General features: G+C 34.1%; 1 protein-coding gene across 2 annotated transcripts in view; it reads left to right on the plus strand.

Annotated features, from left to right (window-relative positions):
• Positions 1–15,830, plus strand: part of LOC143083389 (uncharacterized) — a 169,602-nt gene that overhangs the window by 93,188 nt on the left and 60,584 nt on the right. For both annotated transcript variants that reach the window (XM_076259647.1, XM_076259646.1), the window contains exons 6-7: positions 771–869; positions 3,979–4,080. In XM_076259647.1, coding sequence (XP_076115762.1) covers positions 771–869; positions 3,979–4,080 — 201 coding nt within the window. The remainder of the gene's footprint in view (positions 1–770; positions 870–3,978; positions 4,081–15,830) is intronic.

A 15,830-nucleotide genomic window follows, 5' to 3' on the forward strand; every position in this document is an offset into this window, starting at 1 on the left:
GTGCTATTATCTTGTAAACGGTCAAGATCCCCACCCCTAAACCATATATATTCTTGTAGGGGACAATAAAACAAATCAAATGAAAGAAAAGGGAAGTCCCTGGGGGGTCACCCCACCCCCTCTTGTTGGGGAAACTTTAAAACGGTCCAGATCCCCTCCCCTAAACCATATATATTCTTGTAGGGGACAATAAAACAAATCAAATGAAATAAAAGGGAAGTCCCTGGGGGGTCACCTCCCCCTCTTGTTGGAAAACTTTTAAACGGTCCAGATCCCCACCCCTAAACCATATATATTCTTGTAGGGGACAATAATACAAATCAAATGAAATAAAAGGGAAGTCCCTAGGGGGTCACCCCACCCCCTCTAGGTTGAAAACTTGTAAACGGTCCAGATCCCCACCCCTAAACCATATATATTCTTGTAGGGGACAATAAAACAAATCAAATGAAATAAAAGGGAAGTCCCTAGGGGGTCACCCTACCCCCTCTAGGTTGAAAACTTGTAAACAGTCCAGATCCCCACCCCTAAACCATATATATTCTTGTATGGGACAAAAAATCAAATCAAATGAACATGGGACCATATGAATGGGGAGTTATCGGAGCTTTGTTTGGGAGACTTCGTAACAGCATCCTGTTACAATTACTTCTTGTTTTCTTCAGTTTTGACCACTGATTTATGTGATATATATTTTGTTTATATTTATTACACAACATTGTCCAGTTTATGACACAAGTTTTGATGTCTGTTATATGTTGATTTTACAGTTGGGAATGACAGCATTAATGTTGGCCGCTGTGTGGGGACGCCTTGAGGTTGTGATGCATCTTGTCAATCACGGCAGTCAGATAGATGTTCAAGACCAGGTAATCATGGTAATGGTAGATATAATCACCTTACTCTGAAGAAACACCACTTTATACAGAATCTACACAAAATCATGTTGTTAATCAGACATGTTTAATGGAAAACAAATATTTGTTAGAATTATATAAAGTGGGGTCTCATTTTATTCGTATACAGAACTGAATCAGAAAGTAAAGGCTTTAATTTGTTTCCTGACAAAAAATATTTTGTAAACATTTGTTGATGAGAACAAGTTGTGTTTACATCTTTAGTAAGACAATGTAAATTCTACAGATCTAATGTAAAACATCTTTTAAAAATAACAAATACTTGACAGAATTATATAAAGTTGGGTCTTCTTTTCTTGTCTCTTCGTACTGAATCAGAAAATATAACTTGTTTTTATGTTTCTTGAATAAAAAAAATTTCAACTTTGATTGTTAAACTGAATCTACACAAAATCATGTTGTTAATCCTTTAGGTTAAATGGACAACAAATATTTAAACTCTGAATTGTTAGGCTAATATTAAGTGGGGTTTACTACTATTTTTACCTGTTTTGTAGAACTGTATCGGAAAATATATCTTTAGTTTATATATTTTAATCTACCATTTAACAGTTTATACACATGTATAATTGTTAATTGTTAGCTCACCTGGCCTAAAAGGCCATGTGAGCTTTTCTCATCACTTGGCGTCCGTCGTCGTCATCGTCTGTCTTCGTTAACAATTTTTCAAACATCTTCTCCTCTGAAACTACTGAATGGATTTGGATGAAACTTAGCATGATTGTTCCTTAGATTATCCTGCACAAAGTTTGTGCTTTGATTTTTGATCCGTCAAAAAACATGGCCGCCGTTACTTAAAATAGAACATAGGGGTCAAAAGCAGTTTTTGGCTTATATCTCAAAAAGGAAAGCATTTAGAGCAAATCTGACAAGGGGTAAAAATGTTAATTAGGTCAATATCTATCAGCCCTAAAATTTTCAGATGAATCAAACAACCCATTGTTGGGTTGCGGCCACTTAATTGGTAATTTTAAGGAAATTTTGCAGTTTTTGGTCATTATCTTGAATATTATTATAGATAAAGATAAACTGTAAACAGCAAAAATGATCAGCAAAGTAAGATCTACAAATAAGTTAATATGACCAAAATTGTCAATTGACCCCTTAAGGGGTTATTGTCCTTTAGTGACAATTTTTCACAATTTGTTCATCATATTTGCTAACTTTAAAAAGTCTTCTCCTCTGAAACTACTGAATGGATTTGGATGAAACTTAGCATGATTGTTCCTTAGATTATCCTGCACAAAGTTTGTGCTTCGATTTTTGATCCGTCAAAATACATGGCCGCCGTTACTTAAAATAAATAAAACATAGGGGTCAAAAGCAGTTTTTTGGCTTATATCTCAAAAAGGAAAGCATTTAGAGCAAATCTGACAAGGGGTTAAATTTTTCATTAGGTCAAAGATCTATCAGTCCTGAAATTTTCAGATGAATCAAACAAACTATTGTTGGGTTGCTGCCACTTAATTGGTTATTTTAAGGAAATTTTGCAGTTTTTGGTCATTATCTTGAATATTATTATAGATAAAGATAAACTGTAAACAGCAAAAATGATCAGCAAAGTAAGATCTACAAATAAGTTAATATGACCAAAATTGTCAATTGACCCCTTAAGGGGTTATTGTCCTTTAATGACAATTTTTCACAATTTGTTCATCATATATGCTAACTTTAAAAAGTCTTCTCCTCTGAAACTATTTAATGGATTTGGATGAAACTTAGCACGATTGTTCCTTGGATTATCCTGCACCAAGTTTGTGCTTCGATTTTTGATCCGTCAAAAAACATGGCCGCAGTTACTTAAAATAGAACATAGGGATCAAATGCAGTTTTTTGCTTATATCTCAAAAACGAAAGCATTTAGAGCAAATCTGACAAGGGGTAAAAATGTTCAATAGGGTAATATCTATCAGCCCTGAAATTTTCAGATGAATCAAACAACCCATTGTTGGGTTGCTGCCACTTAATTGGTAATTTTAAGGAAATTTTGCAGTTTTTGGTCATTATCTTGAATATTATTATGGATAAAGATAAACTGTAAACAGCAAAAATGATCAACAAAGTAAGATCTACAAATAAGTTAAAATGACCAAAATTGTCAATTGACCCCTTTAGGGGTTATTGTCCTTTAATGACAATTTTTTACAATTTGTCCATCCTATTTGCTAACTTTAAAAAATCTTCTCCTCTTAAACTACTCAACCAAATTCAACCAAACTTCAACTGAATGATCAGTAGGGTGTATAAAATAAAGTTTGTGCTTTATTTTTTATTTCGTCAAAAAACATAGCCGTCATGGCTAAAAATAGAACACAGGGTAAAATGCAGTTTTTGGCTTATATCTCAAAAACTCCAGCATTTAGAGCAAATTAAAGTATTTATTAGGTCAAGGTCTGCCTGTCCTGAAATTTTCAGCCGAATTGGGTAACTGGTTTTTCAGGTATAATGCCCCTGAATTGATGATTTTTAAGAAATTTTGCAGTTTTTGGTTATTATCTTGAATATTATTATAGATACAGATAAACTGTTAATTGCAAAAATGTTAAGCAAAGTAAGATCTACAAATAAGTCAATTTGACCAAAATTGTCAATTAACCCCTTAAGGAGTTATTGCCCTTTAAAGAGTTTTTCACAATTTGTTCATCATGTTGACTTACTTTAAAAAATCTTCTCCTTTGAAACTGCTTTATCAATTTCAGCCAAACTTAGGCTAAATGAGTTTCAGAGTATCTAGTATAAATTTTATATTTCATTTCCTTGTACAAAAAAATGTTTGTCAGAAACATAGCTCCTAATGCTAAAATAGAACATAGGAGAAAATGATTTTTGTTTTTGCTTTTGAAGAAAATAGGACGATTCAAAGAACATTTAAATAAATTGAAAAGCCAAAATCATCATTGATGAGAGATTTAACCAAAAAAATTAAGGTGAGTGATTCAGGCTCTTGAGAGCCTCTTGTTTTACAAGATGTTATATTTCTGACATTTTGATAAATTGTTTGACTCCTCTCTTGATTTATTATTAGACACCATTAACATGTTTATATTTTATATTGTTATAGAATGGATACACAGCTTTACATTATGCTGCTGAGTATGGATATATTGATGTAACAAAATGGTTAATAGATCGAGGATGCAGTCCTTGGAAGAAAACAAAAGAGGTAACATTCAGTTTCAATCTTATAATACAGATACGTTATTCTCTAAAAAAATAAATACCAGTCAACAGATAAAGTAGAATTACAAATGAATATAAATACAAATACAATAGTTGAGTGTGAATAGATTCAGTACAATAATGTAAAATATAGTCCAACTTTATGATGACATACCTATATGATAAACAGTTAAACTAAATATGAAGAAATCAGTCTGGTGCTATACGTTTACATGGAGGGACTATGTTAATTAAAAAAAAATGTATACATTTTGAATTCATATATGGAGCGAAAAATTCATTTCATAAGTATTAAAATGGTGTAGGGATTATCAATTATTTACATAAGTCATAAAACTGATAAACCATAATTAAACAATATCAACACAAAAATAACTTAATACAATATTTTCAACTGAATGATAACCAATCATATTGAAAACTTATGTATATACACAATAAATCTTGTTAAATTTTATTATTGATTTGTATCTTTTGTTGGTTAACATCACCAACATACTTTTCCACCAATCATACACTTACAACAACACTTCCATCAATCATACACTACCAACATACCTTCCACCAATCATACACTACTAACATACCTTCCATCAATCATACACTACCAACATACCTTCCATCAATCATACACTACCAACATACCTTCCACCAATCATACACTTGCAACACACTTTCCACCAATTATTCACTGCCAACATACCACCCACCTATCATACATTTCCAATTTACCTTCCACCAAGCATACACTATCAACATACCTTCCACCAATCATACACTACTAACATACCTTCCACGAGTCATTCACTACCAACATACCTTCCACCAATCATACACTATCAACAAACCATCCACCAATCATACTCTTCCAACATACCTTCCACCAATCATACACTACAATCAAACCTTCCAACAATCATGATCTACCAACATATTTTCCATCAATCATACACTACCATCATACCTTCCACTAATCATATCCTACCAACATACCTTCCACCAATCAAACACTACCAACATACCTTCCACTTATCATACCCTACCAACATACCTTCCACCATTCATAAACTACCAACACACCATCCACCAAATCATACACTACCAACATACTTTCCACCAATTATTCACTGCCAACATACCACCCACCTATCATACACTTCCAACTTACCTTCCACCAAGCATACACTTCCAACTTACCTTCCACCAAGCATACACTACCAACATACCTTCCACCAAGCATACACTATCAACATACCTTCAACCAATCAAACACTACAAACAATCCTTCCATCAATCATACACTACCAACATACTTTTTCACCAATCATACACTTGCAACACCACTTCCAACAATCATGCACTACCAACATACCTCCCACCAATCATACACTACTAACATACCTTCCACCAATCATACACTTGCATCACACTTTCCACCACTTATTAACTACCAACATACCACCAACCTATCATACACTTCCAACTTACCTTCCAACAATCATACACTACCAACATACCTTCCACTAATTATACACTACCAACATACCTTCGACCAATCCTACACTACCAACATTCTCTCCACCAATCATACCCTTCCAACATACCTCCCACCAATCATATACTACCAACATACCGTCTATCAATCATAAACTATCGACATACCTTCCACTAATCGTAACCTACCAACATACCTTCCACCAATCATACACCACCAACATACCTTTCCACCAATCATACACTTGCAACACATCTTCCACCAATTATTCACTGCCATCATACCACCCACCTATCATACACTACCAACTTACCTTCCACCAAGCATACACTACTAACATACCTTCCATCAATCATACACTACCAACATACCTTCCACCAATCATACACTACTAACATACCTTCCACCAATCATACACTACCAACATACCTTCCACCAAGCATACACTACTAACATACCTTCCATCAATCATACACTATCAACATACATTCCACCAATCATACACTTGCAACACATCTTCCACCAATTATTCACTGCTAACATACCACCCACCTATCATACACTACCAACATACCTTCCACCAATCATACACTACTAACATACCTTCCACCAATCATACACTACCAACTTACCTTCCACCAATCATACACTATCAACATACCTTCCACCAATCATACTCTTCCAACATACCTTCCACCAATCATACACTACAATCAAACCTTCCAACAATCATGATCTACCAACATATTTTCCATCAATCATACACTACCATCATACCTTCCACTAATCATATCCTACCAACATACCTTCCACCAATCAAACACTACCAACATACCTTCCACTTATCATACCATACCAACATACCTTCCACCAATCATACACTACCAACACACCATCCACCAAATCATACACTACCAACATACTTTCCACCAATTATTCACTGCCAACATACCACCCACCTATCATACACTTCCAACTTACCGTCCACCAAGCATACACTTCCAACTTACCTTCCAGCAAGCATACACTACCAACATACCTTCCACCAAGCATACACTATCAACATATCTTCTACCAATCAAACACTACAAACAATCCTTCCATCAATCATACACTACCAACATACTTTTCCACCAATCATACACTTGCAACACCACTTCCAACAATCATGCACTACCAACATACCTCCCACCAATCATACACTACTAACATACCTTCCACCAATCATACACTTGCAACACACTTTCCACCACTTATGAACTGCCAACATACCACCAACCTATCATACACTTCCAACTTACCTTCCAACAATCATACACTACCAACATACCTTCCACTAATTATACACTACCAACATACCTTCGACCAATCATACACTACCAACATTCCTTCCACCAATCATACCCTTGCAACATACCTCCCACCAATCATATACTACCAACATACCGTCTATCAATCATAAACTATCGACATACCTTCCACTAGTCGTAACCTACCAACATACCTTCCACCAATCATACACCACCAACATACCTTTCCACCAATCATACACTTTCAACACATCTTCCACCAATTATTCACTGCCAACATACCACCCACCTATCATACACTATCAACATACATTCCACCAATCACACACTACTAACATACCTTCCATCAATCATACACTACCAACATACCTTCCACCAATCATACACTATCAACATACCTTCCACCAATCATACTCTTCCAACATATCTTCCACCAATCATACACTACAATCAAACCTTCCAACAATCATGATCTACCAACATATTTTCCATCAATCATACACTACCATCATACCTTCCACTAATCATATCCTACCAACATACCTTCCACCAATCATACACTACCAACATACCTTCCACTTATCATACCCTACCAACATACCTTCCACCAATCATACACTACCAACACACCATCCACCAAATCATACACTACCAACATACTTTCCACCAATTATACACTACTAACATACTTTCCTCCAATCATACACTTCCATCATACTTTCCACCAATCATACATTACCAACATACTGTCCACCAATCATACACTACTAACATACTTTCCACCAATCATACACTACCAACATACTGTCCACCAATCATACATAACCAACATACTGTCCACCAATTAAACATTACCAACATACTGTCCACCAATCAAACATTACCAACATACCTTCCACCAATCATACACTACCAACATACCTTCCACAAATCAAACTACTAACATACCTTCCACCAATCATACCCTACCAACATACCTTCCACCAATCATACACTACCAACATATACCTTCCACCAATCATACACTACCATCATACCTTCTACCAATCATACATTACCAACATACTGTCCACCAATCATACACTACCAACATACCTTCCACAAATCATACTCTATTAACATACCTTCCACCAATCATACACTACCAACATACCTTCCACCAATCATACACTACCAACATATACCTTCCACCAATCATACACTACCATCATACCTTCCACCAATCATATACTACCAACATACTTTCAACCAATCGTAGACTTCCTAAATACCTTCCAAAAAACATACACTACCATCACATTTTCCACCATGGCTAAAAAAGAACTTAGGGGTAAAATGCATTTTGGATTATTACTCAAAAACCAAAGCATTCAGAGGCCGAATACCAAATACCAAAAACCCTTATCGGTTAACCAAACTTTTTTTCAATCTGAATAGATTTGATAAAAATGTGTATTGAAATCATTAAATAGTTATGTTTCATTTAAAAAATGTTGTCGTGGTAATTTATTTAACAGATCAATTGTCCAGTATATTGATTGCTATTGTTTATCCAAAAAACATAAAATTAATTCGAACCTGTCTCAAGTGGGGCAAGATTGTAAGGAGACAGAATTAGAATAATTACATGTTTTTTATGCCCCACCTACGATAGTAGAGGGCATTATGTTTTCTGGTCTGTGCGTCCGTTCGTTCGTCCGTCCGTCCGTTCGTTCGTTCGTTCGTCTGTCTGTCCCGCATCAGGTTAAAGTTTTTGGTCGAGGTAGTTTTTGATGAAGTTGAAGTCCAATCGACTTCAAACTTGGTACACTTGTTCCCTATACTATGATCTTTCTAATTTTAATGCCAAATAAGAGATTTTACCCCAATTTCACGGTCCACTGAACATAGAAAATGATAGTGCGAGTGGGGCATTCGTGTACTGAGGACACATTCTTGTTTAACAGTAACTTTAAATCAGTGATACAATTAAACTTTACGATTCACTTCATTATTTCGTTTTTGATCAAATATTGTGTAGGCTTACATCTGAATGTGCAACCTCCGTCGTGCAAGGCTTTGTCTTACTTACGAAATGCTAACTCAAAAATTGTGTAATGCAGACCAATATGAATGTTCTCAATGTATGCATGATAGTACGAGTAACATGCGTAATCATTTCAAATTGAAACACTTTACATTATTTTCGGAGACTACAAGAGAAAAGAAAAGAATAATTGGTTTCAGACATATTCAATTCTACGAGATCAAGAAGTTTTTTTTTTTATTTTTCAATCTGAACTTGGTAAAAACAATACAGTTGATACGGTGTATTTGACTATTAAAAGTCTTATTCACCAAGAATCCTCACAGACAAGCCTTATAATGCCAAAGTACAAACTTCATTTCTAAAAGCGTAAATTTATGACTTGGATGGAAGGTTATCACATTGACAATTATACCACATCTTATATATGTGAAGGGTACTATAGATAACTAGGCTTTCAACTTAAAAAAAAATACTGGTTAACCGGTTAATCGGTCGAAACGATTATCCTAGTAACCGGTTATGCAAAAATATCCAATTTGACAACACTAGTTAATATATATGCATTGCAGCAAGCGGAGGGATCGACACATTATCCACATTTTCCTTTTATTTTCAAGTTAACATGTGACCCGATTTAAGACTGCTCTGACCAGTCCTAGGACCAAAATTTAGTTAACTTGAAAAAAATTGCTAAAAGTGCAACAAGTTCTTAACAGAATGCAACACAATTACCTTAAAACATAACATGTCTGTTTATTTTACAACCAAACATATAGAAAATAGTAAAATTAGTAGGGGCGTGTATATTACCAAAAATCGAACTTGGCGAACACACGATTTTTTTCTGGATTTTGACAAACCAAAAAAAATGCAAACCTACAGACCCTATTTTTTCAGGATACAATTGGAACCACACTTATATTTTTGTTTGGTCTTACACTTTACATTTCAATTCTTATCCAAGAAATAGAAAAAAAAGCCAACGGTTCACACTCCTTAACCTACAATTAGTACAACTGGTCGGCTCGTAATAAATGAAAATAAAACAAATCATCTGAGCGATTACGCAACATCCTCATGAAGAAAATCATTAGAAATGAAATAGCTTAAACAGTCGCTCGGTTTCCTGTTGCTGTTTTATTTATTTTATTCGTTTCGAAAATCTTGATTTCCCTTGTCAGTTACCATTTTTGTATACGGGCGCAACTTGTAAATCACAAGTTATCTCTCTTATACTGATTTTGATAGCGATTTGACTTCGCTACGAATCAGTTGGCTGGCAAGTTTTAGTAACTTTCAAAACGATTTGGCGACTTAAATCATCATTTCTCCTGCAAGATTATTGCCTGGGTTTCTGTCTCTTTATGTTAACATCATACCTCCTTGTATTAACTCACCGGGCCTAAAAGGCAGATCATAGGTATATATTTCTTAAGATAGAATTTTCTTATACTTTGCCAAATTAAAGATTTTACTATGCTTTTTTCAAAAATATGATAAAAAGTATGGATCACAGTGCTATTTTCCAAGCTATGAGTCGTTGAAAATTGCCTAAATTTGGTTAGATTGTTCATGAAACATATATGTGTGCATAAAAATAAATCTAAGAGATAAAATTTTGAAATAAATTGTGAGAAGATAGGTTTTATAATATGTTTTAAGAAAAGGAAAAAATGGTGTCACCGAACTTGTTTTCTTACTACAAGTAAACATTATAAATTTCCCTATCAGTCCAGTATATATTTTTGACTAAAGGAATTATCTCCCCTTAAAAGGCTTATTTGAAAAAAATGATTCTTTAAACACAAAATTTAATATTTGTTTCATAAAGTCAAACAATTTATTGCAAATCTGTCTCCAAATAACTAAACCGATTTTGTCCTGCAATTGTACATTCCTAGATGGCGGTATACCATGAATCTTCCTTAAGTGAATGGATCTCTATGAAATTATACCATAAGGTTCAATACCACAAAAGAAAGGTTTGGATTGATTCTTGGGGTTATGGTACCAACAGTTAAGGAATAAGATGGCCAATAATAAGCATGTTTGTAACTTCCAGACAATAACTTGCGTGTTAGTATATGGATCTCTCTGACATTGTACCACAAGTTTCCATTTCACAAAGGGAATGCTGGGATTTATTTCGGGGGTAATTGCCTCAAAATTAAAGGAGTAAAGGGGCCAAAAAGGGGCAAAAAACAAACATTTTTCTAGTTTCATGAAAATAACTTGTGTGTAAGTGTATGGATCTTTCTGAAATTGTACTACAAGGTTCCATATCGCAAAGGGAAAGCTGGAATTGAAATTGGGGGTAATTGCCCAAAACGTGTAGGAATTAAGGGGTCAAAAATAAGCATTTTTCTAGTTTCCTGCAATTTTTACCATTCAGTGCTTACATGCACTTTGATTAACTTTATGTATGTAAGCGAGAGATAATCATCTGTGTCCCATGGACACATTCCCAATTTATTTTTTAAATAAGTTGTAATATGAGATTTTTTGTATGTTCAAAATATGTACAGTTTATAAAATCCCTAATAATCTGTTGGAACTTATTACAAGTAACTGACACAGACACCATTCACTGAAATTGTTAAAACAGATTGTTGGATTATAATAAAGGTAACTTTATATGTTTTAGTATTTTTCTCTTTATAATGTTACTTCATATTTAAAATTGAAAACGGAAATGGGGAATGTGTCAAAGAGACAACAACCGGACCATATAAAAAACAACAGCAGAAGGTCACCAACAGGTCTTCAATGTAGTTGGTTTAGGTTCACTAGTTTTATGTCAAGAATATATAAATAAGATAACATTCTGCATTGTATATAGATAAAATTAAGGATGTTCGCTACTCTTGTTTTGGACTTTTTGTCAGATATTCGGAATCCTCTAGTTTTATCCATATAGTGCAATACAAATTTTGCTTTCCATCCCCTACTTTTCTTTTCATAATTTTATAACATATAGTGAAAAAGGCCTATATACATGTAATCCTTGCTATTTTTTTCGTAAATTTTGAAAGACAAAAGGTGCCAATATTAAGTGTATGAAAAATCTAGATAGAATTGATTCCCGCCAAATGTTCAAATGATTATATTTGAAAAACAAGGATACACATATGTCATGTTTTCCTACTTTTTAAGTTCCGCTAAATATACAATCAATTTTTAACAGTCTTTAAAAAAGTTTTTATACGACCGCAAACAAATTTTGTGGTCGTATATTGGTACGACGATGTAGTCGTCAGAAGACACATAAGTTTTCGTGCTATAACTTTAGTTTTAATTAAATGGATCTATATGAAATTTTACCATAAGGTTCAATACCACAAAAGGAAGGTTGGGATTGATTTTGGGGGTTATGGTACCAACAGTTAAGGAATTACGGGCCAAAAATAAGCAGTTTTTAAACTTCTTGACAATAACTTGTGTGTCAGTGTATGGATCTCTCTGACATTGTACCACAACATTTCATTTCACAAAGGGAAGGCTGGGATTGATTTGGGGGTAGTTGCCTCAAAATTTTAGGAATTGGGGGCAAATAAAAAAAACGGGCAAAAAAAATAAAATTGAGAATGGAAATGGGGAATGTGTCAAAGAGACAACAACCCGACCGTAGAAAAAAAAAAAACAACAGCAGAAGGTCACCAACAGGTCTTCAATGTAGCGAGAAATTCCAAGCAGTGTTTTAGTTTCATGACAATAACTTGTGTGTAAGTGTATGAATCTTTCTGAAATTGTACTACAAGGTTCCATATCACAAAGGGAAAGCTGGGTTTGAGTTTGGGGGTAATTGCCGAAAATGTTTAGGAATAAGGGGCAATTACAAATAAGCATTTTTTCTAGTTTCCAGACAACAACTTTTGTTCAAGTGTATGGATCTCTCCGACATTGTACCACAACGTTCCATATTACAAAGGGAAGGCTGGGATTGATTAAGGGGGTAACTGCCTCAATATTTTAGGAATAAGGGGCCAAAAACGGGCAAAAAACAAGCATGTTTCTAGTGTCAGGACAATAACTTGTGTGCAAGTGTATGGATCTTTCTGAAATTGTAATATATGGTTCCATATCACAAAGAGAAAGTTTGGTTTGAGTTTGGGGGTAAATGCCCAAATATAAGAGTTTTGGGACAAAAAGCAAGTATTTTTCTAGTTTCCCGACAATAACTTGTGTTCAAGTGTATGGATCTCTCTGGATTTGTACTGCAAGTTACCATACACAAAGGGAAGGCTGGGATTAAGTTTGGGGTGATGAATCATAAGGAGGTTAAAAAATTATGGGGGCGAGGTGGATTTTTTATTTTTTTCCTTTTATTCTTTCAAAATTTTGGTTATTTCTGTTTTATATTTAAAAGCAAATAATAATGATATGACAGGAGTTGCACACCAAACAGGATGTGCAAATTATTATATTAAGTATTGTGCAATAGCAAGAAATTTTCAATTGCCTAGTATTGTGCAATAGCATGAAATATTCAATTGCACAGTATGGCGCAATAGCAATACATTTTCAATTGCATAGTATTGCGCAATAGCAAGAATATTCAATTGCACAGTATTGTCCCATTTTCAAATTGGTCTACATTAAGGTTCAAAGGTGTTATATATCAGTATGTATGGTCAGATTATGTTTCTGTATGTGAGAGAGAGTTGTTCCCCTTTTATCAGTATTTTGTATTTATGTTTGTGACGTCATCTTTGTCTGATTAAAATGTAGAAAATGAAAGCTGTGTCTTTTTATGTGTCCGTATGTTATCGTCTCCATCCATGCTACCAGAGCTATTCCCCTAGTCTGTAATATGGTGGAGTGACCTAAACGATCGTGTATAATGATTTATTCATATTTTGGAGTTTAATTTTTCATTGGATTTTGGATATTTTTACTTATAAAGTTGTTCCTGATGGATCCTGTTATTCCGCCATGATGTTGAACACTTTTAATTGTTTTTGAAAATTTATATCTGGACGTTTATTATTACCAACATTTAAATTGATTTTTTTGGAAAGAAGAACAGACCATGTCTCGTCTTGTAAACATACTGTCTTTGTGATTTGTAATGAATGTCAACTACCTGTATCCCGTTTTAAACCTGAAGCACGTGAGATTTATCTCATTGCATCATGATCATGCATTTTATTTCTGTAACATTTGGATCCTGTTTATACATTTATTACATGCTCTTTTCATTTGACATTATTCTATTTGTATCGGTGATAACTGTATCGCCATGCATACGAAACTTCCGATTTCACCAAAAGAACCATTTTTACTGTTGACCCAGATTTATCCGTTGAAACCTTCTACACGTGTGATGTGTATTGCGTAATATGTTGACTGTATTGCTGTTGTGTTAATTCCGCCGTAACCTTTATTTGACTCCGTCTTTTAAAAACGTAATTATATTAACTGTACTGGTTTTGGTGATAACTGTATCGCCATGGTTTTGAAGAGTTCCAAGAAGACATATTTTAAAGAAAAGCTGATGAACTTATTCTGTACGAGAACATTTTATTTTTAACAATGTTGATTTTATGAATCCAGATATTTTTCATTTTAATTTAATCTACATTATTTGTTTACTTTGAATTTAAGCTAATGTGAACGTGTTTGTCATTTAGCGGTGTGATATTTATCATAAATAAAACCTTATTAAATTTAAGAGTTTAAGGTCTCTGATGATATTATCAAATGTGTATTCAGCTATTTATAATGATATCAGTTTGTCTAGTAGGAAATGCCATTAATGTGTGTGTATCACTGTAATTGTTTGTGTGAGAGTAATGCGTGCATAAGGTCATCCGAGGGAGGAGTCCGAGATGCCAGACTTTCGGTTTTGCAGCGTTGATACGTTTGTTTTAAAATGGTTACTAGAGTGTCGAGAGATTAACTTTATTCATGTAAACTTTCAATTTTGGAAATTATTATATACTGTATTTTTTTTATAACACATAAACATATTGACCATTGTAAAAATTTAGTAAATTTTTGTTTTGGGGGCGGGATGTTATATATCAGTATGTATGGTCAGATTATGTTTCTGTATGTGAGAGAGAGTTGTTCCCCTTTTATCAGTATTTTGTATTTATGTTTGTGACGTCATCTTTGTCTGATTAAAATGTAGAAAATGAAAGCTGTGTCTTTTTATGTGTCCGTATGTTATCGTCTCCATCCATGCTACCAGAGCTATTCCCCTAGTCTGTAATAAAGGGTCCAAAATTAAACATAACAAAATTTGAATGCTTGGGGTTATTTGATATATTGAATCTAAACATGTATTTAGATTTTTTGATTATGGGCCCAGTTTTCAAGTTGGTCCAAATCGGGGTCCAAAATTACACTTTTTTTTGTTTGATTTCATCAAAATTTAATTCTTGGAGAGCTTTGATATGCTACATGTAATTCTAACCATGCATTTAGATTTTGGATATTGGACCAATATAGGTAAATGTCCAATTTAAAAAAATCAAGTTAGACCACATTCATTCTGTGTCAGAAACCTATGCTGTGTCAAATATTTAATCACAATCCAAATTCAAAGCTATATTAAGCTTGAATGTTGTGTCCATACTTGCCCCAACTGTTCAGGGTTCGACCTCTGCGGTCATATCAAGCTGTGCCCTGCAGAGCATTTTATTTTTAATTTTGAAACAGAGGAGCAAACATTCTTAATGCAACATTTAGCTATTATTTATGGTTTTACAGTTTTTATACAACCTCAAATTTGTTTTAACCACTGGGTCGATGCCACTGCTGGTGGAGACTTATTTCCCCGAGGGTATCACAAGCTTAGTAGTCAGCACTGTGTGTGCTGACATGGATTATTGTTGGTATTGTTATATTTATCAATTAACTGTTTACAAATTTTGAATTTTTTTAAATACTAAGGC

The sequence above is a fragment of the Mytilus galloprovincialis genome, chromosome 7 (genome assembly GCF_965363235.1).
Source record: "Mytilus galloprovincialis chromosome 7, xbMytGall1.hap1.1, whole genome shotgun sequence".
NCBI classification, from domain to species: Eukaryota; Metazoa; Mollusca; class Bivalvia; order Mytilida; family Mytilidae; genus Mytilus; species Mytilus galloprovincialis.